At 41.0% G+C, this 27,778-nt stretch overlaps 1 protein-coding gene across 1 annotated transcript in view; it reads right to left on the reverse strand.

The window, feature by feature from the left end:
* CCDC6 (coiled-coil domain containing 6) overlaps positions 1–27,778 on the reverse strand; it is a gene marked incomplete at its 5' end in the record, with an annotated part of 64,841 nt that overhangs the window by 31,672 nt on the left and 5,391 nt on the right. Inside the window, 2 exons of the mRNA XM_084265628.1 lie at positions 2,399–2,527; positions 12,534–12,683. Coding sequence (XP_084121754.1) covers positions 2,399–2,527; positions 12,534–12,683 — 279 coding nt within the window. The remainder of the gene's footprint in view (positions 1–2,398; positions 2,528–12,533; positions 12,684–27,778) is intronic.

A 27,778-nucleotide genomic window follows, 5' to 3' on the forward strand; every position in this document is an offset into this window, starting at 1 on the left:
GAAAGCTGACTATGATCTCTGCCTAAACCCGCTATCCCAAACTTCACTTCTCTGCTTCTTATCTGCCCCTTTCCCTTTGTAGCTTTAATCCTTTGCTGGTCTCCAATAATATCTTTCCAGAAAATTTTACACATTGCATATTCTTTTTCTTTCTACGAAGCAGACACAGGAGATGATTATTAGCAATTTAGTTCCTATTTCTCATCTCTTATCTCCTAACCATACCAATTCCACTTTCTCACTGTATTGTGTGCAATAGAAACAGCAATTAAAAAAAGCAACACCAAGCCTACACAAACTTGGCCTCTGAAGGACAAGACTGACAGCAACTTATTTTCTATCAAACCACTGAACTATATAACACAGAACATTATTGCTCATTTAAACTGAAACATCTGGTTAATGAAATAGCCAGATACTACAAATTTCTTCACCATGAGCCATCAGAGAAGATCTTCTGCCGCTTGAAACTGACTTAAGAAACTAAGGTCAGGTCATATTTGAACCCTAAAATCCAACTTAATTTTTTACTTAGGGATAATATTTTAGGGAACCTTCACTGCTACGAACTGGCTACCTACCAACACCCTGTGATATAAGCTCAGATGAGAGAAAGCAGAGGAAGAAGGACACAAGCCACAGAAAATTCATGTTCTGTATTTTTAAAATAAGAGTTTAGGGAACATACGCTGCAAGTATCTGCTCACTAATTACAGCAGCAGATCCAGTAATGCAGTCCCAGATTATGCTCAGAGCATTGCTGAAGTACTCCTTCCAAGCCCTGTTTAACAGGTCTCCCAAACGTTACACTGAAGTGTTGTGGCAATCTGTCTTCCTTAATACCCTCTGTGAACATTAAAGGCTATACTGCTCTGCTCACAACTTTTGGTCACTTCTTGTTAGGCATGGCACATGTCCCCATGGCTGTTGCTTCAGCTGGTTAATTAGCACAACAATTGGGTTTGTTATTTTTTTACTTGTGTAAGAGAATAAAGCCCGCTGAAGTTCAAAGTGACATGAGATTTGCTACACTTTAATGTGAGAGAAAACATAGGTACATGTTGCACTGAATATAAATAAAAATTTAATTTCTAAGTAAGACTGATAGCCAAGTGTAAGATATTTGAGAGAAAGGCATCTGAGCACCCATGCTTTTTGAATGATCTATCACCAATACTCAAATGCAGCAACAAGTTTTAAACTTGACAATTCCACAGTCTATTTGCCCAGAACAAGGATACAAAAATAAATACCATTAGGATTTAAGCTGTGGCCCATGCTAACATTTCAAAGACTGAAACAACTTAATGTGTAAACTTACTTTGCATTTTGATTAAGGGGCCACTACCACCACCTTGTGGCTAAGGGAGTTAATTCAATATCAATTTAATTTCCACACTGGTTAAGGTTTTGCTGGCAACTACATCTTCCTACCTTTCCATTTTTCTTAATTTTTCCATCGATCTCTCCTTATAGAGTCTAAGTATGTAGAAAACCCATCTCATCATTAATAAAGCCATTACATAATTTATCCACAATGTTAACAGGAGAGTCAGACAATGCGGTCTGAAGCTGCGTCAGGGGAAGTTTAGGTTGGATATTAGGAAAGATTTCTTTACTGAAAGAGTTATCAGATAACAGGCTGCCCAGGTAGGTGGTTGAGTCACCAACCCTGAAGGGGTTTAAAAGAATAACAGATGTTGTACTTGGTGACATGGTCTGGTGTTGGACCTGGCAGGGCTGGATAGATGGTGGGACTCTATTGTCTTGAAGGCCTTTTCCAACCGAAACCATACTATGATTGTATGGAAACACAGACATTCAGATTACCAGATTCCACAACTGATAAGAACAGCAAAAAAAACAATCACAGAAATAATGTGCTACAATTATGCTACTGAAATTATCGGACATGCACAATACTGAAAACCTGAAGTTCTTTAGCAAGCCCATATATTTCATCAGCTTGCCTTTTAAGTCAAAAGGACTCCTACTAGCACCGAGATGCTCTGATGCACATGCCTAAAATTAGACATAAAAGCATTTCCAATGTCTAAAATTCCAATTGAAACATGACCAAAACAAGTGGTGCTTTATCTCTGTAATCTTTTTAACTGCCTAGGGAGAAAAGGAGTTGGGTGTAGTTGAACCTCAAATCTTTTTACGTATACACAGAGCTGACATCTCACAGTTTGAGCCCTGTGCTGTCCAAGTTGGCGCAGAAAGGTGACCTAGAGCACAAGTAGACCATCGTTTACTGTCAACAACAGACTTTTCTGCATTCTTGACACTGACCAGTTTCCTACATATTTACAAAGTTAAGTCAAATCTAATACAAACCATTGTTTTTCCAGAATCCCTTGTTTTACAGTCATACCATTCTGAAAACAAAAGTTACCTGCTCCAGGGTGAGCTGTTTTGAAATTGTATCATTTTCCAGTTTTTTAATCTTCTTCATCAGTTTGTTCACTTGAAATTCCTGTTCCTGCTCTAAATGCTGCTCCAGTTCAGCTTTTTCATGCTGCAGCTAAAAATTTAGGAGACACGGAAGTATTTTAAACAGATAAATATGAAATGTTATGCACCTTCTATAAGTTTATTTATGCATTTATTCTTATGTCATTTATTCTTAAATTCTCTACCGATAATTCTTCTAAAAAGATTTCAAAATGCAGAAACCACCCAACAACCCTTCAAAAAGCAACATTTTAAACTTACACTGCAGATGGAAGTAAACTACATTTCCAAATATTTAATACAGTAAAATCAAAATAGATACATTATATATAGCATATAAAATAATTACAGACATTTCAAAAGTCAACAAGAGTGTTAATCTTAATTTAAATGCATCATCTTAAGAACACCCAAGCACAAAATGCAGGTCTTAGCACTTCTCCCAATCAGCTGAAAGTTTAAATTCACCACTGAAGTAATCCTACTGAAATCGTTGCACAACAAGCTAGCAAATAAATAAAATTATTAAATTTCTATTCCTATGCTATCAAGAATCAAAAGATTTTGATGATAAACCCAGTAATTATTTCAAATCAATGTTATAAATTTTCTTAACACTCAAGGGAAATGTTTTTTTTCAGTTAGTAAAAAAATCTTTATTCTTAAAGCTTTTAAGCAGATGGAAACAAAACAGCACTCACCAACCAACCCCCCCACATTTTAACATAAGTTATGGCTCGGGAGAGAGTCACTTTTAACATTAAAATCAAAATCACAATGGAATCCCTCCAAGCCAGGGATGCAAGCTTTCCCATGGATAAAAAAAAGAGTGTGACTGGCACCATGGTACGAGCATATGAATCTGACTTAAAGAAAAACGTCACCAGAAGACAGTGGTGTAATTACACCATGTTCTGACCATCCAATGAAAATTGCAGGTACTTTTTTCCACCTGCTTATTTTCTGACTATCACCTAACAATACATGTTATCACAAAACAATCATGGTGTTTAAAGGCACAAGGAAAATCTGAGGAAATGGAGAAAGACCTCAGAGTCACAGACGCAAGCTGAGGTTTGTTTTTAACGCAAGTTAGAATTGCTAGTTTGTTAATTCAGTGCCTTTTGCTGCTATTTAGAGACAAAATGGCCCAGGAAGTGCATCCTGGCAGAGAGTTCGGAGCAGAGAGGCTTGCGTGGAGAGAGCACTAGGCCAACAATAACTACTTGGCAATATGAATGTGGGAGAAGTCTGCAGTTTTAATTGTCTTTTGAGAGCTTATTATTTTTGAGATTTTATTTTTCATAAATGAAATGCCAGAACAGTACTTAAAAAGAGATTTTTTTTTTCTTTCACTTACTAGATTACAGCATATTTTCCCAAACCCCTGATGTTGATGGGAATTCCCATGAGCTTGAGGAAGTAACTTAGACTCCAACATGATAATCACCAAGGCTATCAAGGCAGCTCTTCATCAAATGGTTTGGAAGTTTTGCTAAACCATCTAGTTGGAAATAAAGCTGTTCAATTTATTGTAGAGAGAAGCATACAGGGCTGCCAAGTCAGATCTTCATTAGAAGAAAAATTGAAAAATTTATATTCACATTGTGTGTTACAATAATGAAAAATTTTATCTTCTTACTTCAGCACTCAGTGAAGCTTGGTTGGGAAAAAACAGATTTAATATGAAAATGACATTATTCTTATAATTGTGTAAGTCACTCTCCTTTCCCTCCCCACCCCTATGCAGCAGCTACACTTTAAGACTCAAGACCGACTAAGAGCCCAAGGAGCAGACAGCCTGAGGATTACCACTTAACTCACAGTACCTGCTGTGCTTCCATCAATCTTCCTTTTGCTGCATTACAAAAGCTGGATGCTTTCTTTTCACCTAACTAAAAATTCAGACCAAAACCTGCTGTAATCAGCTTATGTTTAGTTAGCAAATTAAGCTGTGCAAAAAGGCACATCACGAGAGTCTCATACTCAGCCCAAAGTGAGATGCTGCTAAAAGAACACATGTGGTTGGGGTCTGCTAGCAATTGCAGACAGTCCAGTGAGTGGGCAGATCCCACCATCATGTGAAGGCACCTCAAATCAACAACAAAGAATACTCTCTCTTGCTCCTGTGTGCTTCATGCAAATGCAAGTGCCATATTATTTAAACCAAACTGAGCTGCAATAGCAAAACCTTGCTTGTCAGATCATTCCTTTTGAAGCTTGCTGAAATTTCCATCACAGAGAACTGATGAGAACTCATCAGATCTGTAGCTGCTGTTTAGGATCTGCTACACCCTACCTTGGGATTGTGAACATGCTGCAGCCAAAGGTCTGCTCCAGCTCATCAGAAACCTAAGTGAAGCCAGGAGACATCTACTACAGGAATATATTCTCTTCTGGTTTTAACCTCAGTGCACCACAAAGCAAAGTGACTGGGAGCAAGAAGAAACCTACATACACAGCTAAAGAGAAGTAAAAAATGTCTTAGAACATGTCACCTTGATGACAATGTCTTCTCGACCTTGAATTGCATATGAAAACTGTTGGAAACATACTGGGGAAATTTTGGTTGGAGATGGGTTTGGTGCAAGATAAACAGCTAATGCTTTGAAGTGAGAACAGGGCTACCAAATACAAAACTTCACAGCAGGAGGGTGTACAAGTGTTAGTTCAGGTAAGTCCTATACATCTACAGTAATATCCTTCCCTCTCTACAAAAACAAGTTTCCCGATATGACGCAGGACCATGTTTACCTTACTGCTGTACTGTACTGGCTTGTTCTGGGGCCGCAGAAAGGGGTTTTATGAAATAATGGAGCTAATGGCTGAAGTTTCCCCCTTAAAAAAAACAAATTGCATTTATCCCCCAGGCTATGACCTTGGGCATTGTATCAAACAGCTTCTTTTTATCACTCCAGCCTTCAAGTTGTCCAGTTCCTCCATTGCTGCATTCTGAATGTCCTATTTATTAACAAATTTGTATCAGCAGTTTGCCTCCTCTTTATGTCCAGATGTTCATCACATAAAGGATAGATGAGCTGACTCTGTTGACTCCACAAGATCACATTTGCATCCTTGAGCTGATGCATCACATTTTGGAGAGTAGGAAGGGTAAGAGCTTATGTTTACAGACTTGTAATTTTTGAAAGAATTGTCAAGAATCAGACTTACACAAGAAACTATGCTGTGTAGCCTCCCAATTACTTAATCTGCCTGACTATACATTATGCTGTTATCTTGGTATGTTGTAACATTTTACTTTCAAGGACAGATACTTGGACCAATTCACACTTGCAAAAATATAAAGGCATTGGGGAAAAAATAAACCCAGCTATATTTGATTTTGAAAAGAACTGTTGCACAATTTTAAGAATAACTGACGTTATAAGCTGAAAAATATTAAAAAATTAATAATTCTTCTGAGCAGCCTTGTTTCACAAAAGATAACTTTTCAAGATTTACGACTTTGTATTTCAAAACAGTAACTCAACAAATCCACAGCTGCAAGAACAGATCCTGCATCAAGACACTTCTAGAGATACCCCGCAATGCATTATTACAGTTCTGTAATGACTAGGGGTCAAGGGCTCTACAAAAACATTGTTCCAAACTTTCCAGAGACTAAGGTAGAAAAAAAAAATTAGACTAAGTGCACGGAAAAATATAGTGAATATATGTGAGGCTTATAAGGACTTTATCAGGAATGTGTGTGACAAAAGGCTTTTGTTTACTGCAAAACCTCTGTTGAGATGCATGTACTCCATTATCCCTGCAGCATTCAGCCTAGAAAATGAAAATTTATGCTAAACAAAGGAAACGTAACTAGTAAAAACATACACTTATTTATTTGGCTTGTAGAGGCAATAAAAGTTAATACCACGTAGTTATAAGCAGGTATTATATCAAGCAATGGTACGGCACCAGAAAGCCTGGCATCAGGAAGACAGGAATATTCCAGTGCAAACACCTTTCACGTGCTACTGTGTGCATTTAGAATCAGTCTGGCATAGAGTAAGATGTTTCAAAATTAATTTCTCACAATACTGCAAACCTGCCCTATACCATGTTTTACAGTAACAATGCGCATCATGCCAAACTGAGCAAGTTCTTGTTCGGCTGGTAGCGAGGAGCACTGCAGCTCCTGCTCTGGCAGGCAGCTTTCACATTGAAAATGTTTTAATAGTCTGGGAGCTCATTCCAGATGCCACTCTGACTGTGAAGCATAAGCATCAACGATTGTGACGAAAAAAGTTTTGACATAGCAAGAAACGCACCAGCACAATGGAAAAAAAGCCTCTCTTGGTAGGTGGCTTTCAACAGAATAATACGGCAGTGATTTTGGCACAGCCGCAGACTAGAAACTGCTTGAAAAAATTAAGAGACTGCAAACTGTATGCAGCTTACCAAAAGTACACCCCTCCCTCTGTTCCAAAAAGAGTTCTTAGACAAAACAGATTCATATGGCTGGTGGGGTTTTTTTTCCCCACTTAGTCATACAAAAAGCAAGAAGCCATTTGATGCACAATGTCTGACAACAAGAATTTTGAAGGTCTACTTCCAAGTCAGACCAATGTTGCCTGACACACACAGAGATTAAGAGCTCATCCCCAAATAGCAAAGAACAGCGGAGCAACAATCACTGCTCACACTTCCACTGGAAACTACAGGATTTCTAGTTGAGTCATCATCCAAAGTCTGCATCCTATTTAGCTACAGTCCTCTCCAGAGCAAAGATACCAAAAATGGAAGTGGACATTTTATTAGTTCATTATGAGTCTTCTAAACTGCTTCCTCAGTCTTCTATTGAAAAGAAAGAATTGCTACCTTCTAGTAAGTAACAGTTAAGTGCTGGCACTCACAAATGTCAGGAAATTCAAAAATGAAAAATGTAATTATCTTAAGAGTGTCCCAAACTGGGACTGACAGTCTAATAAACACTGACTACGTGACTGTGGCGGTTTGGCCCTGGCTGGAGACCAGACGCCCACCAAAGCTGCTCCATCGTTCCCCTTTTCAGCTGGACAGGGGAGAAAATAGATACTGAGAGGCTCAGGAGTGGAGCCAGGGAGAGATCATTCCGCAGTCAGCGTCATGGGCAAAACAGACTCAACATAGAATAAAGGACAGACACCCTCTAATTTATGGCACTGCCCTGCACTACCAGTGACATCAGAGTCGGGTGACGAGAAGTGTGACCAGATCTTAAAGCACCTCCCTCCACTCCTCCCTTTTTAGCAGGCTTCACTTGAGTCCTGATTTCGCTCCCTTCTTCCCCAGCCATTGTGGCACATGAGGGGAATGGGGGGGTTTCAGTCAGTTCCTCACAAGATGTTTTCCTTCTTAGCTGGATGGGGGTATTCCTCACACCCTTTCCCTGCTCCAGCATGGGGTCTCACACATGGGAGACAGCCCTCCACGAACTTCTCTGTGAGTCCTTTCTGTCGGGGAATCAGCTCCTCACCAACTGCCTCAACGGAGCTCCCTTCCATGGAGTGCTAACCTTCAGGCCCAGATTGCTCCGGCCTGGTCCCCCACAGAGTCACAAGTCCCCCAGAAAACCTGCTCTAGTGTGGGTCGGTCTCTGCACAGGCTGCAGGTTCCTCTGCCAGGAGCTTACTCCAATGTGGAGCTTCCCACAGGGTCACAGCATCCTTCAGGTGTCTCCACCCACTCCAGCATGGGATCCTCCACAGGCTGTAGATGGGATCTCTGCTCCCCATCATCATCCATGGGCTGCATGGGGACAGCCTGCTTCACCACGGTCTTCTCCAAGGGCTGCAGGGGAACCTGTCTCTCCAACACCCAGAGTGCCTCATTCTCCCCCTTTCCTTCTTCACTGACCTTGGTGCCTGCACAGTTCCTTACATCTTCTCACTCCCTTCTCTGGTGGCAAAAAAGCAGCTGATTGCAGTTTTTTTTATCCTAAATGTGATTCCCAGAGGCATTGTGACAATCACTGATGGGCTCGGCCTTGGTCAGCAATGACTCCAGCCTTGAGCTGGCTGGTGTTTGGTCTGTGGGGCCTGCAGAGAGCTTCTGGCTGCTTCTTGTAGAAGCCACCCCTGCAGCCCCCTCCTCCACCAGAACCCAGCCATGCAAAACTACAACATTCCACCCCTCATCTCTGCAAATCACATATTTAAGAATGATCATTAAAATCCTCATCCCAAAAGAAGTTCCCCACAATCACCACACTACCCACCCATGCTCAGTCTGTTCTTCCTGTTCCTTCTTCCAATTACTGTCCTTATCTCAAACCTCTCTAGCCTCATGTTGGGCACCAAAAAGGACTGTGGTGGTTCAGCCCCAAGCAGTGGCTAAACATCAAAGCTGCTCACTCACTCCTGAAGGAGAAACAGAGTTGGGATAAGGACAGTTTGCCAACAAAAAGGACCAGACTGTGAAAGGGGAACAGTAACAGCCAATTACACTCACACCCATTGATAACAGAGTGCTGCAAGACACAAGGACCAACCTGACACTCCCACCCAGGAGCACCCTTCCCCAACTAGCCCCTATTATGGGGGAGTGATGTTAGGTGGTGTGTAAACAGCCCCAGCTAATTCACCTGGACTGGCTGCCTGGGGAGGTTGACGCTGTCCTGGACAGAGCCAGACAGTGACATGTACTAATAAAGGCCTCTTTTCCACAAAATGGATTTATTTGTAACATCAGGAGGTTCTCTTTTCAGAATTTTTTAATCTGGGAGGCTACATGGGTATAACTTCCAGGATTCATAACTGAAGAATCCAAACTTCAAAGAAACAGATAAGCTTTCAGAAAACAAAAATTAATGTCGGTACTATCTTCGGTTCTTTGCTACTTAGGAAAATTGCCTACAACTCACGAATAATGTAAAAGCAACTTAGTAAATTCGTCACTATATCACTATAGAGATAAAAGATTATTTTTGTGGAAATACACTGCAACTTTCAAATGTTTCCTAATTCTACAGGTAAACTCTTTACAGGAAGGGACCATTTCCTTTGTATAATTTATAAGCTACTGCATGTTAATAATGTTTAAGACAATATAGTAATATGCATTTTTTGCACTTCACAGCAAGTTTAACACATCAAAGACCCAATCAGGCCATAAAAGGAGATCTGCATTCAGCATAGACATCAACTAGTTTTAATACTGAACTGTTAGCTTTAAAACAAAGACAGAAGCCCTCCACCTATACTGCAAAACTTGAGCCACTGTATAAGTACGAAAAGTCAACTGGACTACAAAACCTGGTGACTAGGCAGATTCCTCTGACACACCCTAAAACATGTTTTGCAGCAGAGCTTGGACATATCCCTTATCATCATCTCCACTGAGCAGTGCGGTTCACAGATGAAGCTGTAAGCAAGGCATGCCATGCTGCTCACCTTCCACAGGCACAACCGCTACCAACATTGGCGGGATGTTGACAGCTCTTCTTTTTCAAGTAAGCTGGTTTAATTATTTAGCTAGATGATAAGCTTACAATTTACTTCCAAAAAACTGCTAGCTAATGATGCTGAGAGAAATGACAGGTTTAGGACTAAAAATCTGAAACACAGGTGCATTTAAGAACTGTCACCTTTTAAAACTTCTGGTTGACATGACCACATTTACCAGATGCTCACTGAGGCTTACAGGAAGGCCACAGGAATCGAAGTGTAAGGCTGTAGGCTGAGGTCCTATTTAACAAAAAGCAAGCGGTGGTCAGATTTTTACCTCCGTATTACTGCAGTTATGGATACGTAGTTACCTCATGTCAGCAGCAACTTGCACCTTGCCTACTGAATGCTGGATAATGTTTATGGGATGACGTTCAATCCAAAACTAAGGACTTTCTCTAGATGCTGTACAAAATGCAAGAATAAGTTCACCACTTTTACGCCTGCATTCTGTTTCAGTTACGCATGCTTCTCTGAACCTTACTCTCACTAGGGAGAGTAAAAGTATACCTTTACAGGTTCCCAATGGATAAGCAGCATAACACCCTTGAATTATTTCATCCAGTACAACAAGGCACCCCCTGGCTATTTTTAGAACAGTAGATTGGTATACGTTTCCTTACTTTGGGGCAAAAGTCAAAGGATTCACAGATTCAAAGAACTGTAAGGGTTGGAAGGGTCCTCCAGAGAACATTGAGTCTAAGCCCCCTGCCAAAGCAGGGTCCCTAGGACAGGTCGCGTAGGGAGATATCCAGATGGGTCTGGAATATCTCCAGAGAAGGAGACTCTACACCAACCGGGGCAGCCTTTCCCAGGGCTCCATGACCCTCACCAGGAAGTAGTTCTTCCTCAGATTGGTGTGGAACTTCCTGTGCTCTAACTTGAGGCTATCGCCCCTTGTCCTGTCCCCACAGACACTGAGAAAAGACTGGCCATTTCGCCCTGTCTTCCACACTTTAGATATTGATAAACACTGATCAGATCCTCTCTCAGTCTTCTTTTCTCAAGGCTGAACAGTCCCAGCTCACTCAGCCTTTCCTCGCAGGGGAGATGCTCCAGGCCCTTAATTATCTTTGTACCCTTCCACTGGACTCTTTCCAGGAGATCCCTGTCTTTTTTTTACTGGGGAGCCCAGAACTGGATACAGTACTCTAAGTGGGGCCTGACCATGGCAGAACAGAGGGGAAAACTTTCAGAAAGTCCACCACAGAAAAAAAAAAAAAATAAAAAAACTGTAGTTCTAGGTCAACAAGGAAAGTTCTAGGAAAAAGGCCAAGTGTATTTTAAGCTATTACTAGATACACGAATTTAGTTGCCACAGAATTTGCATAGTACAGATCTGGGTGCAAAGTCGTTCTATGAGTTCAAAACCCTTCAAGCCAAACCAACTATAACTCATGCTTTTGCCTTTAAAAGCAAGCTTTACTTTGCTCTACACAATGAATAGTACAGACCCAAGTGACCTGGTTCTGTAACCAGTTTCTACATAGCCCTTACAATTAAACAACATTGCTCAACATACTGTTTCTCCCCTTATTAGAAAAGACTTTATCAGAAAGCTTTTTCTATAGTGATACATAAATCTTACTTCAATTAGAAAAGAACATCGATACCCCTATTTTACTGCCATCTGCTCCTCTATTTTTCAGAAAAATCTGTGATTTTGAAAGCAAACGTGTGTCTTATTCAGAAACATTCTTGTCAGTCTTCAAGAACAGTAGGGGGAAATAGTTATACAAGGACGATGATACTTCTTGATACTTTGCTATCTAATGGGCACCAAAGTCCCAATTTTCAATAATGAAAGGAACAGATGGGATTAGCTGTAATGTTGTTTCCAAACAGCACATACCTTAAGCCTTCAGCTGCACAACATAAGAAGTGCTTACAACATACAAAGTAGGTTCCTTAAAATGGATTAGTTTTCCATAATAAAGTAATGGTATGGTAAAAGCCACAGTGGATGACACCAAGTATACTCCTAACTTAGTACCCTGTCTCCTACAGGGGCCAAAAGCAGGTATGTAGGCAGGTCTATCAGAACAGAATAGCATGTACAACCTCTTCCAATTTCAAAAATCTGCAACTTGGGGAATGAAAAGAAGTTTCTCTGCCATAAATTGTCTCAGCTCTTCAATTTTTTCCTTTTAGCACCCAAGTGATAAATATTTTCATTCAGAAGAAGCAAGTGTTTTGTTAAAAATATGGATAAACTTACAGACAAAGTCACCTTCAAGCATCGCTGCACATCCTTGTACATAAAGTTTAACATTTCAGGGTTCATTTTAAACATCAAATCTCCGTGAAAAGAAAGTGTCTGTTACACTAACATTTTAAATTAATCAGTAACTCTGTCCTGTAAAACAGTTAACATTTACTTTAAGCTACATCTATTTTGTTGCATCTATCTAGAAATCTTCAGGTCATCAACACTACAAGTTTGCAAATGCAACCTTTAAAGCAACAAACTAAAAAGCACTTGCTATATACTTCTCCTACTTGGCTTTTATCAAGTGTCAGCTGTAGGATGGTTACAACCTGTCCACATCATCCTTCTGACTGCAGTTACAGCTACAAAACAAAAAAAATCAGCCACCAGTTGGTCCTGAGGCTCCTGGGAGAACCTGGGGTAAAGGCACTGATTACCTGCATCAGTTTTCTTGAGAGCTCGTTAGTGAGAAATTCCTCTTCCTTTTCATAGTTCACCGCCAGCGTTTCTTTTTCTTTCTGCAGAGCTTGAATCTTCTTAAATAGAGTATTACTGATGAATTCCTCTTCCTGCTCTGCCCTTGCTTGCTGTGAAGTAAAAACATAGTTTTAAGAAAAAAGGGAGCAAGTTTCTCTATTAAAAGTTGTGATTATTCCATTCCCCTGTAATTGCCTCCCACCTCATTTTTTTCACCTTGTTCAGCATCCCGGAGACCAGCAGGCTGGACCTAAGTACTGCTGCTGTCCCCTTTCCTAACACAGGACCTTTCTTCCTTTTTTGTTCCCCATCTTTCACCTTGGGAAACTACACACTGGGGCTTTAAAGTGGCCGTCTCTGAGCCAAAGCCACAAACTCCCCAAATGTTTAAATGTTATAAAAGCGTAACTGATTCACAGATACTTATTTTACCTGCTCTACTCCTAAACATAAACTCCTCTCTACATTTTGTCCATCACCACCTGAAGCACAGCTCAGACTGCTGGAATCATGCTTTCTTTCCAGATCCCTCAGAATGCAGTACTGCTTTCTAGGACACAACCCATTTATCCTTTCACCCAGATGTGTCTTGCTTCTGAGCCACAGGCAGCACAGATCTTCCCAGGAGGATTTCTACCCAACCGCCAGCCCAGGAACACACCCTTACCTTACTTCGCAGACTGTTTATTCACTATATGCAACATCAGCTTTATAAAATGACATGTGGTAGCTTTACCCTGAGAATTTCCAAATTACACAAGAGGAGAGCTACTCTAGAAACCTTCCGCATGAAGGGTTGCTAATTAAGACAACCTCAATTCCTGATCTCCTCTCGCACCTATGTACAGCTCCACAGCAAGCTCATTTCCTCACACTGACCACAGTTCGGACATTTGTATGGGGTTTTTCATGTACATATTAGAAATGTGATAAATGGAGCACAGAATTTATGTTTTGAAAGCCTGCTCTAAAAGGCCACAAAGGGTCTTTCACGTGGGCAAATGAAAGATCACAGCCCAAACACAGCCCAAAACAACAGAACGACAGAAATACAGACCCTCCAAGCCACCAACTTCAACAAACAAGAAAACAGTGTTGTGGGGGTTTTCATCCTCTGCAATAAAATCCACACCACTTAAACTGCAGATTTGTGATCTGTCCTAACAAAATGATACCAGCTTATAGCGTACAATATGTAAAGATCCAGGAAGTTTAATTTCAGCAAAATCTGAGAGCGGAAAATTTAACAATTGAAACAACCGCATAACTAGGATTTTAATGAAAACTTTGCTTACAGAAATCTCTGCCCAAAACATGCCCAAATAACTGTCTCTCTACACTGTACACTGGAAAACACTTGAAACATTTCTTTACATCAGTGATCTTTTAACTGGAATGATATATTCCCCAGTAGTTCAATAAACAATTGCTTACACAGAGACACCTTCTATGCCTACAAGAAAAGTTAATTAAAGAACATGTATGTCTTTAAATTTGGAGAAACAATAGGAAAGTTGTACATTTTCCTTATGATATCACCAGTAAAAAATCTAAAGCACTGGTTTGGAAACTTCTCAGCTAAGTCCTCCTTCTATCAAGTCCTTCTCTTCATATCTTTACCTTTGCCTTCTTGTGTCTTCTCCCACCTCTACCTTCTCTTTTCTTGGCCCCTTCCTACTATCTATCTGCCACCAGCTCCCTTATAGCAGTCACCAGCAGAGCTGGTACGAACCCAACCTGAGACAGGAAAAAGAAAGCTTAGGTCCTGCACAGCACCTCCTCTCTAATGTCTGTGGATCCCCTGGCAGAGAGCTGCTACTCCAGCGCGTTCAACATCAGTTTTACAACTTTTCACATCAAGACAATGTAGAGCTGTCCAAGAGCACTGAAGAAAGGCTAAATTGTCAGCTTACACCTCAGAGGATGAAAACTCAAGGAATCTAACTGATCTCAATAACATTGTCTATCATTTTCTAAATGTGGATTTACTTAAGGCTAGTAACAATCTTAAATCCTCAGAGACATTTCAGAACAGAGTAAATGAATTGTGAGGGTTCGTTGTCCTCAAATTGTTACAATACACATAAGCTGTTCCAAGATCAGCTCCAACATTGCCTTCACTACACAGAATTTCTACTGGTGTCTGCTTTCCAACACTTCAGACAGTAAAGACAGCAAGACAGACCAATCTTACCTAAAATTAAATTAGAAAGCACTTGGTTCTGAAAAAGAAAAGAATCGGGGTGTTTCTACTGTGAGTTCTGTTTCTCTTTAACTTGCATGGATTTGTTTTGCTCATGCTTTGCACGAACAAAAACCTCTAAAATGACATTATTACAGTACCAAGGCTGCACAACCCTTCACAGCCACATCCTACTGTTACCTTCACGATGGGTGCTCAGGCCAACACAAACACGGGTGCCAAGATCCCAGCCCACTCCAAGCCAGGCACCCTAGTGCTTGCACGAGTGCTCACACATCCAGGCAGCAGGTCATCACAGGCAGAAGGAGACACCCAAAAACTAATCCTTTCCCTCCCTCCTCCCATTTTTCTTTCCTGGATGTTATTCCTCAACCGGCTTACCACACAAGCAGAGTGCTAACATGTGGAAACTAAGAATGAACAGCCACAATTTAGACCTGTTTAAACTGTTCAGCGATAACCCCTCTGCCTACACCACACAGGACATGGACTCGCATTCAGCTGGCTCAAAGGGAAAAGCTAAGTATGATTACATCTGCCTCCATTACACAAATGATGTATTTCTCAACTGAACAAACAACAGGAACTCTATAAATCCAAGCATGAACTGCAAGTTCCAGACATCCACACAACTTATTAAATATGATGAGCATCTACTTCAATTCACCAAGGGTTGGCAATTTCAACACAAACATTTAGGGCCACAAAGATGATTAGAGGGGCTGGAGCACCTCCCATACGAAGAAAAGGTTGAAGGAGCTGGGCTTGTTCAGCCTGGAGAACATTGCAGCCTTTCAGTACCTGAAGGGAGCAGAGAAACAGGAGGGGAACCAGCTTTTTAAAAGGGGAGACAATGGCAGGACAAGGGGGAATGGATTAAAGCTAAAGGAAGGAAGGTTTAAATTAGATATTAGGGGGAAGTTTTCTACAGAGAGAGTGGTGAGTGGCTGGAACAGGCTGCCCAGAGAGGTGGTGGATGCCCCATCCGTGGAGGTGTTGGATGGGGCCCTGGGCAACTTTGTGTAGATCCAGGCCTGAAGGTTGGTGGCCCTGACTGTGGCAGTGGGGTTGGAGGTCTGTGATCCCTGGGGTCCCTTCCAACCCAAACCAGTCTCTGATTCTATGATTTTAGTCAAAACATGTATTTATTAAAACTGGGTACAAAAGCACATTATGCATTACCATGTTTCTTCTAAATCCACGTATCCTCATTCTGAAACTTTCCCTTCATCTCAGTACTTGGAGCAATTATGTTAAGTAGTAAAATAATTGATGTTTACCTTAATATTGCCTCAAATCTTGAAACATATTACTCGGCCCATAACCAAGCTGATGTTGTAAAATAGTAATTAAAAACCATCAGGTTTTAATATTACTTCCTGCACAGATTCTGCCACTACAGTATTTTTCTGGACACATATACATTGTGTTTCCATATGGACAATTGGCCTTAAATTAAGTATTTGTATTCAAAAAGGGGCTTTGATATGATCAGCAAGAAAAGGAAGCAGCGCATGGAAATCACAGACAGCAGATCTTCTATGAGGGTACAGAGTTCTTGGTTTTCTCTGTTACCCATATCACATTCAACATCCAAAACCAGCAACAACAATTCACTCTGTTCTGTGTATCGTATTACAAAAGAAATTGTTACAGTGCTGAGTGATAAAAATTGGTAACACCTGATCAGTCCATCTCTAGAAATCTGAAACAAGCATCTACTTCCAGCACAGATTTATTACATACCCACCATCACATCCACCTGTCTCCTATGTCTCAAAACACCATGTACAGCTAACTCAGAGCATTGAATGGACAGATCCACTAAGGAAAATCTGTGATTACTGTGGTCAAGACCATAATGGCAAAATCTAGCATGTTACATTGTAAGGAATCAAGAATGAATAGGGGCAAGGGGTGGGGAAGGAGAAGCACCTTGTGCACATAAAACACACAAAAGCTCTTACATTTTCTAGGAAGAAAAATCCACTGCAGTAGCACGTGAAATCCTCATCACTAGTAAAGCTGATGCACAAAGTGTCATAAAACCCTGCCCTTGTGAGCTTACACTCCAATGGGCTACTTTTAAAAGAATTAAGAAACATACTTCTCCTAAACTTTTTAGAGTAACTGAGAATCATACTAGGAAGTGAATAACATCAGAAGTTATTTTTCCACATGCTGCATATGCTAGCATGAACTGTGACAACTTCATAGTGTTAAAATATTTTCCCTGCTCTCAGGTATTCTTCCTGTAAACACACCTTTAGCAGACCAATTTCACACTGCTAGATTTCCCCCTGCACTCTTGGCTTCTGGTACTTTCAGCACCTCACAGTGGGATGCTCTCTTTCTGAGCCACTGGACCACCACTCCAGTGGCACTATTTTATGAAGCAGCAAAACCTATTATTTCTGAGAAGAGATCTGCCTGAACACGATCAAATACAATAAAAAATTAAAACCAAACCAAAACACAGCTCTAAACTCCCTTCCCTCCCCACTACCTAGTAGTCCTAGTTTAGTAGTTCTTCTAAAAGCTTCACAAATCTTCCGAAACTGCAAAATAAGCAAGCAGGTTCAACAATTGCAATTAACACCTACTTCTTAACAAATACCAGTACAACATTATCAGTGATCTGACATGAAAAAATCTTGCATTTTAGTTTCAGCTCTCAGTTCAGAAACAATTTCAGCAACAAGTGTTTCACAAACTGCTCCAGTCACCTACACTCAACCATCTGAAAGCCAGATCCCAACCAACAATGCCTGGCTTGCACACTGACAGAGCATCACCTGTCTACAGTAGCATGCAGAATAGAGGTAACACCAGATTGCAGGGGATCTTGTTGGAAACAGCCTACTACGCACTGTTTTTCATCCAATCCCCTCCTGAAGGTCCCTCATCTCTAAGGGAAGCGCCACCATGGCCCATTTACCACTCAATCCATCCTTCTACCCTGCAGTTTCCATTGACAGGACCCTATGGACAACACAAGCCTGCAGATGGAGCTGAAGAGCAGTTTAATCTGGTTGCTGTACAGAAGAAACTCAATCTTTACTGAATATAGACTGAAAGGTTGGGGCAGCTTTGAGAAGAGATGATCTCAGTTGCTACACATGTTACATTGAAATAAAACCGTCACTTCAGAAAGCAGCGTTTGCCAAAGTCCTACTAGAAAATATGAGGTAAACAGGGCACAAAGTGCAGAAAGGCACAATGACATGGTGTCCTGGTTTTGGTCAGGATGGAGTTAATTTCATTTGTGTCAGCGGATGGAATGCTGTGTTTGAGAGTTAAAATGAAAGCAGTGCTGATAACACCCTGATGGTTTTAGTTGATGTCAGACAGTCAAGGACTTTCTCAGCTCTTAATGAGAAAGGAGGGGGCGAAGCCAGGACAGGTGACCCAGGCTGGCCAAAGAGAATATTCCATGCCAATTACGTCCTGCTCAGGATATCGGGGGGCTGATGGGAGGAAGGCCGAGGGTGGCTCCAGGACGCACGGTTCTTGGGGGGATGGTCAGGTTCCAGGACAGCTCTGGGTGGCACGGCCTGAGTTGTGTGGTTTGGTGAGAAACTGCATTGTGTATCAACAGCTTCATATATTTTTGCTCTAAAGTCCTGTTAGCATTGTTATATTGTATCTTTCTGTTATCTTAGTAAACTATCCTTATCCCAACCCACGGGCCTCTTAGTTTCTTGGTTTTGGAGTTATTTGCCTCTTCCTTTTCCCTTCCCTAGCCTCTCACTGCCTCCCCCCCCCTTTCCCTCTTCCCCTGCTCTTTTCCTTTAAGGAGCAGGCAGCTGCGTGGATCTCGGCTCTCAGCCGGGGTAAAACCACAACACATGGGTTTAGAATATGCAGTCCTTAGCATTAAGGAAAATCTAAGTTTCCCAATTCTCCCAAAGTACACACTTGCCCTGCAGCAGTACTACCTGAAATTACTGCTCTAGCCATACTTTCTGGCACCAGTTTAAAATAGTATGGAGAACTACTGGTCTACTGTGGTGTTCTAGCCCTGGCTACAGGCCAAATACCCACCAAAGCCGCTCTCTCACTCCCCTTTTCAGCCGAAAAGGGGAGAAAATATGTATTGGGAGGCTTAGTATTCAAGATAAGGACAGAGAGGGATCACTCTGCAATCAGTGTCACAGGCAAAACAGATTCAACATGGAATAAAGAAAATTAATTTATTACACTACAGCTACACATCCAGTGAACCAGAATTAGGTAATGAGAAGTGCAGCCAGGTCTTAAAGCACCTTCCCCCCACCCCTCCCTTCTTAGCAGACTTAAACTTCATTCACGAATTTACTCCCTTCTTCCCCATGCAACATGGCATGGGGAGGAGCAGGGAATGGGGGGGGTCAGTCCGTTCCTCCCAAGTTGTTTTCCTTCTTAGTTGACGAGGGCGTTTCACATACACACACTTCTCCTGCAGCACGTTGGGGTCCCACCCACAGGAGACAGTCCTCCACAAACTTCTCCAGCATGAGTCCTTTCTATTGGAGAGTCATCTCCTCACCATTTGCTCCAGCACAGCTCCCTTCCATGGGGTGCTGACCTTCAGGCACAGACTGCTCCAGCCTGGTCCTCCCCCTCAGTCACAAGCCTCCCCACAAACGTGCTGTGGCATGGATCAATCTCTTCATAGACTGTAGATGGTCTCTGCTCCCTGTCTTTATCCATGGGTTGTGGGAGGACACTCCATGATCTGCAGGGGAATCTCTCTTTCTGGCATGTGGAGTGCCTCATTCTTCCTTCCGCCTCGGTCTTTCCTGGCCTTGATGCCTGCACAGCTCCTTACATATTCTCATTCCTTTCTCTGGTGGCAAAATGCCTGTGTTTTTTTTTTTTTTTCTCCTAGATGTGATTCCCAGAGACACTGTGACCATCTCCAACTGGCTTAGCCCTGGTCAGCAGCAACTCAGGCCTTGAATCGGCCGACGTTTACTTTATGGGGCCTGCAGAGAGCTTCTGGCTGCTGCCTGCAGAAGCCATCTCAGCAGCATCCCCGTTCTCCACTAAAACCCAGCTACACAAAAGTACTACATCTACACATGCAATAAATATTCCACTGAGCTAACACTGTTCCATTGCAGCAGGAACTTTTACGCTGCGGCTTTCCCAGGGTGGAGCTAATTTTTTATCCTATAAACCTTCCAGCTGCACCTGAACGAGCCACACTGCATGCAATGCGTGTTTCCCACAAGGAGACACATGAACCACCACAAACAACTTGCTAGGAAAAAAACAATTCTGAAGAGCAGAAGCCAACAGTAACTCAGAGACTAAAGGCTCACACTACTGCCAACTACAGCAACTGCCCAGCAGAACATTTCCATCTGGAAGGACTGGAGGACAAGGAAGTTCTCCCTACATCCCAGTATGACGTGGGTGCAGCTTTCCCCCCAACAAAAAAGTTTTTGGGCTTTTTTTCAGGCGAATAGCCCATCTGCAAAGAAAAGAATGAATGTTCTTGTGGTTAAAGTGGTGAGCTGGAATTCAAGTCGTGGGTTCAATTTGTAGTGTGATTTCCTGCCTAATCTACAACAACCCCTAGGGTCACTTCCTCAGTTCTGACAGAAAAGTATTTTTTTAGGGTTTGAGGTTTTTTAAATTTTATTATTTTTTCCCCCTTTTCCCTATTTAAGATGCATTTTCAGGAGTATCAGAGCTACAGAAATAACAGAACTGTGCATTTTTAGCTTTGGCAGCAGCTCCTGGAAGGCCCACACTTTTGAAAACAATAAGCAGTGATACCTTGGTCTGTTTCCTACAGAACCCCAAGTTGTTCAGCTTTTTTTAAAAAAAAAAATCAAACCAAAACAACACAAACCTGGCAGATGAGAAAGGGGGTTTGTTTATTTGTTTAAAACTAACAAAAAAAACCAACCCCCAAAACTGAAGTTATTTCCAAAACACACTAAGGAGAAAAATATAATCACTACTGAATCTCAGCCTGGTAACTTCAACTACTCTAAATATTACCTATGATCTCCCATTAAAGCCACACACAGAACTTCCTGAAAGCACAATTCCTACGCATTTCACCTATTCAGTACATGAGTTCCACTGCAAGAGTTAGAAAAGATAACTGTGTTTTCTTAGAATAATAAAGGAATATCCGTATGATAAGTAATTATTTCAAGAGTTAAAATACTGTTCCTTTCAACTCCATTTACAGTTGGAAATTCTCTTTCCTCTATATTCCCACAACACCCTCCTTTTCAAAAGGTCAATTAGGTTTCGGCTGGACACGTCCAAATGCTTGTGTCAACAATCTTACTGCTACCTCCAGTCCCAGCAATTCACTTGATGATACGAAGTGATGCAAGCATAGTGCTGAACAAACCTGCAGTGGCCACAGACCAACTACAGAAACACACGAAGTCAAACGACACAAGACATACGTTTTTCTCCCAAGGCGGTTTTAACCATGCTCAGATATCTTCAGCTTGACATCATTCGTGCAGCCTTACGAGACCTCTCAAAAATTCAGTTACCTTCAAGACACGGGTGCATGCATCTTGTGGTTTGGAAAGCCACACAAGGAAGAGCACTTTAAAAAGAGTGCTCAGAATTGACCAGCTTTCAAAACAAAAAGAAAAATCAGTAGTACACACTAAACAATCTCCTAGCATCAGCAATGAAGTAAATCGTTTGACGGTACACAATTCCATTCCACTTCAGATTTGTAAACACTTCACATAGCTGCTCTCCCCACACTTTGATGTTCACCTGCAAGAGCCTTGCACAACATGAGTGGTGATGATGAAGTTAGTTATGAGAACAGGCTCATTTCACAAACATAAATATTTATAAAATTAATGTGTTTGGTTCATTACAAACAACGCATAGCAAGCTATATGAAATTCATAATACAGACAATTCCTGAATTAAAAATAATTTAAAATCATCTAAATGCCTTTCTTCAAAACAGGTGAAAAACTAGAGCATGCTCTCTGCAAAGGTTTCTATTATATCCACATACTGGCTTTGGATAGTTAATAAAAATGCAGCACATTTAAAAAGCCATTGTGATGAAGAGAATGTCAAGACAAGGTCCACCCCCCAAAAAAAAAGTCAACCCTCAAATAACTTTTACTGAGCAGTTTAACCATGACCACACACTGTTAAGCAAGTCAATGCAATTAAATAGTATACCGTAATAAAGCACCAGAAAGGTAGCAAGGTTGTACTGGCAAACGTATATTTAAACATTTTCAAACGCTCAACGTTACAACCTTAACAGCCTGACTATTCGTTAGACACATGCCTCATAGCGCTTATTTTTCAGTCACTTAAACATCATCATGTAGAACAAGCTCCCAGATGGTTATCAGGGCTGGAGCCTCTGCTTCCAGCACACAAGAGCTGTAACCTGAGCCAACAGAAGTTACAGTCCAAGTTAGGAATGACCTAGCAGGAAAATTAAACCTAGCCCACAGACCTTTCCAAATCACTGTTTCATGAAGTGGTTCCTCCATCTCATCACTGCACACGCACATGAAGTATACATTTCCTGCATATCTTGTCTTTCAGTAGCAGTGGGTTTCCAACACATGTTCAAGATGAGTACAGCACACACAAGCAACAAGCCCAGCTCCCCTAAGTCCTCAAGTGAACTGCATACAAGCATAAGATTTCTTTAAAACACACTTAAGTTAAACATTCCTCAGAAGGGCCATGATAACTGCATGTGGAAACATGGCCAGGAAGGCAGCAAGAATGGGGCCGTATTACACAGCCCCCTCTGAGCCCAGCAGAGGCCAGTGGCTGTTCTCAGCACAAAGGTCAGGCAACCCCACTCCAGAAGGTACCCGTGCTTTTTGGAAGGGTCTTCCCTGTTTTTGTGAGCGTGCAACCCATCAACTGAAGCTTTACTTTGACAAAACAGAAAACAAAAATCACACCGTCACATCAAACACTGAACCAAAGTTTGAAATACCTCTCTGTATCAATACTTCACTGATGACTACCTGAAAGGCTTAGAGTGCCAGTGGCAGGGGTCTATGAGGACAAGGCTTTTCCCTAATGAATCAATTCCTGGCAACATTAGCCAGGACAAAGTATCCACCCTTCATTTTTAACAGATGTGAAAACCTCATACTGTTTAAAGCTCCAGGAAAAACATAAAAAATCCCTCTATTTGGCAAAATTCATAGTAACTGCTTTTGCTGTTTAGTTGAAAGTGAAGGGAAACAAAGTGGAAATCCCACCTACAAAAATCCAAACCACACCACCAAACAAAACCTTCCAACATCCTCCACTGAAAACAGAAATTAAACTGTAAGGCACTAAAATAAATGTAACTTCATACTACAGCCTAATAACTTTGTTGACTTATCATGTCTGATTTGGTAAGAAACACACATATTTATATTCAGGACCAAAGTGGATCATTGAGGGAACTATTTATGTGGTAGGACTGGCGTCAACAACAACAAAGGAACTAGAAAGATCTTAGCTTTACAGTAGGAAAGCAGAAACATTGCATTTTTATGGCAGTTTAAAGAACCAAAACATCTGAGGAAACTTTACAGATAGCTGAAACACTGCTAGGCTTTTTCAATGTATAGCACAGCTGAAGAGATACTGATCTACCTCACTAAGACTACCCCAAACTGAAAAACAGATTGCATGTAATGTAAATGCACCGAAGAGAAAATTCCATTGTCAAATTCAGAGTGGAGAGGGGAAGAAAAGGCCTTACCCTAAGAGTTTTCTCCATCAGTTAAGAGTATCAGTCATTGAGCTGAGGGAATAACCTCTTTTACGGGGACAAAACTGGTGCAATGGAAAACATGAAGGGACAGAGCTGAAAGGACTGTCCCTACAGACAAATGTTAGCCTATGACAACTGTATTTTATGAAAAAATTACAAACTCAACTGTCAGGATTAAAAATTGCTTCAGCATTTCTGTAAACAATTTGCTTTAGTTTTCATCAAGGAGTCCCTGTACTCCACAGAGAGAGATGTGAAACCCGTGCATCTGGGATTTGTACTTTGGAGTTTCCTACTTAGACACTTTCCATTTTACTGCAGAATAGCTCACCTCAAATGTCTTCATTTTTACTTCATTCTCTCTCATCCCATACACTGAAACAGGACAGTAGCAGTCCAGCTAATTAAAACTAAGAAATCTCTTCAGTCAGACGGAAAGACTTGACTGAAGAAGTGTTACTTGAGATCCTTCTGGACATGCCAAGGCTGCTGCACTGGAAGCAAGGCGTCACAGGAACATTTTCAGTTACGGATCCATAGGAATTTGCTTTATATTTTATTTTCTGCTTCTCTTCTAGAATGTGTCTTTGTCTCTTTTGCAGTCATTCTGTTTAGATCCCAACTCCCGTGTATAATGCAACTAGTGGATTCTGACCCTCTTATTCTCCTCCTTCAGCTTTTTTTTTTAATCCATTCATGAGAAAGGCAGAAAGGATTCACCTCTTGTTCCGTCGCTAAATTCAGCAACTTCTTCCCACACCGCCCTCAGCCCAAAAAAGAGCAGCATAGGAACTCTTTTTCTCACTGCTTTTACCAGGCTACGCTGCAATACATCAGATCTCTACTGCTGACGATTTTCACTCCTTTGGCAGAGCACTGTCTCGTTTCTTCATTCCAATCACATGGAGAGATCTCTTTGAGAGAAACAGGCACTACATCTTTCTGTAGTGCTCCACAGACCCAGCTGCCCAGCCTGACTAAGCCATGCTCCAAGCACTTTCTGTCTTGCCAACCCCACCTGAAATCCCACCCAAGCACACCTTATGAGGTACGGCACGAAAACAAACACCTCTGTTAAACTCTCTGGGAGATGTACAAGCTTGCTCAACACAGCTGAGTGCCACGTGTCAGTAGTATTTCTCTAGTGACCACAAGGAGCTTTGGGACTTAACAGTGTAGAAGATGGAGATAAACCCCATGGACAACACTTAAAACTTTGGACTTTGAAAAAAACAACTTCAGTATTAAGTGAAGTCAGTATCAGCGCTAGCAGGAAAAAAGCAATGAGGCCAAGTAAGCAGAATTAACAAGTGCAAGAAAACCACAGAGTATGCACCTCTTCTTGAAAGAAAACAAAAAAAAAAAAACCCACCCCAAAAAAAAAACAAACAAAAAAGTAAAAATAATTTTCATTTGGGCTTTGAAATCAGCAGTAAAATTCAGACTCCATTACAGTCAACAGCTGAAGTGAAATGCATAATTTCCAGGATTTAAAAATTATTTTAAGGACTTGTCTGTACTGTCTTGCCAACACTGGGATTAGTAACAATGCTAGAACCTCTAAAAATACCTAACCTTTTACTCTACCATCTAAATCGACGTTTAAAAAAAACCTCTCTGTATTGGGAACACTCATTTGGGCAAATGCCTTGTACTGTACCAGTGGAAAAAATCCATTAAAAATTCTAGCGTTAGTATTTTTTTCTTCAGTCCAAGCAAACCTGCTAGGTGTACAATGCAGAAATAAATAAAACAACTCCTCCCCTTCCAAATGTTTTACAGTTAGTGGAGATACACTAAGAAAGAATGGCCATTAGTGTTTGTAAATGTTCAAACCCAACATTAAACACCATTCTTAAAACAAAAAGCTGACTATAAACCTATTCTGACACAATTCAAGATACAACATCGATGAGAAAGTTCGCTTAAAAAAGCAAAATTACTTTCCACGCAGAACAGTGAGCCCACAGAAACACCAAGAATTTACGTTGTTAAAAAAAAATTCCCAATCTACTCTAAAAATTTCAGTTCTTATTTCACTTCCATCCCCAAAGTAATTCAGAGCAACCGAACAGTATGCCTCCTGACTGAAGACATTCCACCATTATTAAACACGGGAACACCAATAAATTAACAGATTTAAAAAAAAAAAAAAAAGTAGAACTCCTGTGTAATATTTAAAGGCAAGCAAAACAGCAAAACACAGGTGGTTATCAGAGTTTGGTATTAACCCAGTGGCAACACTGGAAACAAATTAATTTACTGTCTAAAACCCACAAACATTAAAAAGGTCATTTGGCATTGTTTCAGAGAGAACCACCTGTAGCAGATAAGCATAGATTCATCTGCAGCCAAGGATGACATGCAACAGCTGCAAAGGTGGAGGACATTTATACAGCATCCATATGACTTTTGATGTAGTGATGTATGCCGTACATTACTTAAAAATGGTTATAAAAGAATCAAAATACACAGCAGAATTTCCAAAGTGGCTTACTGACCTCAAAAATACTCATCAATGGGAAATTTTGTTAGAAATTTCATAGCAAAATGTACTAAGATGTTGTTCAAAATATTCACTGTGCATTATTATTCAGGAGGTCACATCTGAAACTGAGAGACTTAAATTAGCGAGACTGTAAATATATATATAATAAAACCCAGACGCCTTCACATTTTGTTTCATTTGAAGCAAACTGAGTTCTACTACTAGAATGCCCTTCTGAAAAAAAGGACCAACCCTGTAAACCAAAGGTTTCTCTCCAAGAATCAACACGAAGACAAGGAACAAGCAACTGCTCCACATTAGTTTCGCACATGAAGCTGTAATGGGACTGCTATCCAAGGTCCAATAGAGAGACAGCTCGCTTTAACTTCTAATGAAATTGACACAGGCAGAGAAATTTAAGGGGTTGGTACCTTTTTGTAAAGAGAAACAGAAGTGTTGCAAAAGAGAGCCTCAAAAAGTCCCAGAAAAAGTGAAAATACTCATGCTGACCGTGGCTCCACAATTATTAGCACCGAATCAAGTGTTACTGGACAACCCTGCAGTATAAATGAGGCCTGGACGAGGCACAAGTGTGCTACTGCAGTTCTGCCCAACTAGCCAGAGCATACAACGGTAAGTGGAGGACAACCAGCGATACTGGATAAAGAAGGAAAAAGAAAAGAAAAAAGGAAAAAAAAAAAAAAAAAAGAAACACTACCAGTTCCAAATTAAGCTATCAGAAACATCTGTGCAAAATGGGCACATCATACATAACCTCAGCATTTTACATCCAGCACATTAGATTTCCAGAATCTCAGAGCCTGAGAGCTTAGTTTAGGCAGGACATCAGAGTCTTTCCAAGCACAATCTGAGAGTCTCCAAATTAAAACTGGATACCCTTCCCAAAGACACATTTCAAGGTATGTTACAAGATCCAATTCACAAACAACTCAGAAAAACATGAAGATGTAACCCAAAAAAACGTGAAGACGTGACCCAAACCAGAGCAGGTGATTTAGTAACCCACTGAAGCCTCAGACTCCCCAAAGGTAAAAGCACCCCTGCTCCAGAACTCACGTTTATTAACTATATGAATCAAGTTCTACACAGGACAGAAACAGACCCACTTTTCCTCTGTGTGCTGTTCTGTTTGGTTGGTTTTGGCACGTGTTTCTTTTTAACCAGCACGGAAGAAGTCATGCAACACAGACAAATGGTAAGGTGCCATTACCACTGCATCGATGTGGCTTTAACCTGGGAACGCAGGATGCTAGTGGCTGTGCGTAACTACCAAATGGAAGCAGACAACAATATACCTGCCTATGATTAGTTCTCCATCCACACGACAAGTAACCTGCTTTTACCCTGTTAACCTAAGGGCAAAATCGGTTAACACTGAAGTGCGTTACTAAGCATCCTTTTTCATTTACAGACATTTTGTTGAAGCTCACAGAAACTTCCTGAGAATCTAAGGCAAAGGTAAAATTCAAACACAAGACATTCATTTCTCCTGTCTTCCTACTCTTCCTGAAAAATTATGGATGGAGTTTCATCGTGCATGACCGTTAACCTCCGCAACAATGCTGCCTTTAGTCAAAACAGCAGGTAAGCAAAGCCCTAACTAAAATAATAAAACTAATCTAAGTTATTTTTGTGTTAGACTGTTAGTTTAGTCTGGCTACAAACTAGAGTTACAAATGATGCAGCTGGACACAACATCCCCACACATGTTTCTTACACCTACAGAAGATACCACAAAATGGTAAGTCAGCCTCTTTCACAC

Source organism: Gallinula chloropus (assembly GCF_964237585.1).
Source record: "Gallinula chloropus genome assembly, chromosome: 5".
In the NCBI taxonomy this organism is placed as follows: domain Eukaryota; kingdom Metazoa; phylum Chordata; class Aves; order Gruiformes; family Rallidae; genus Gallinula; species Gallinula chloropus.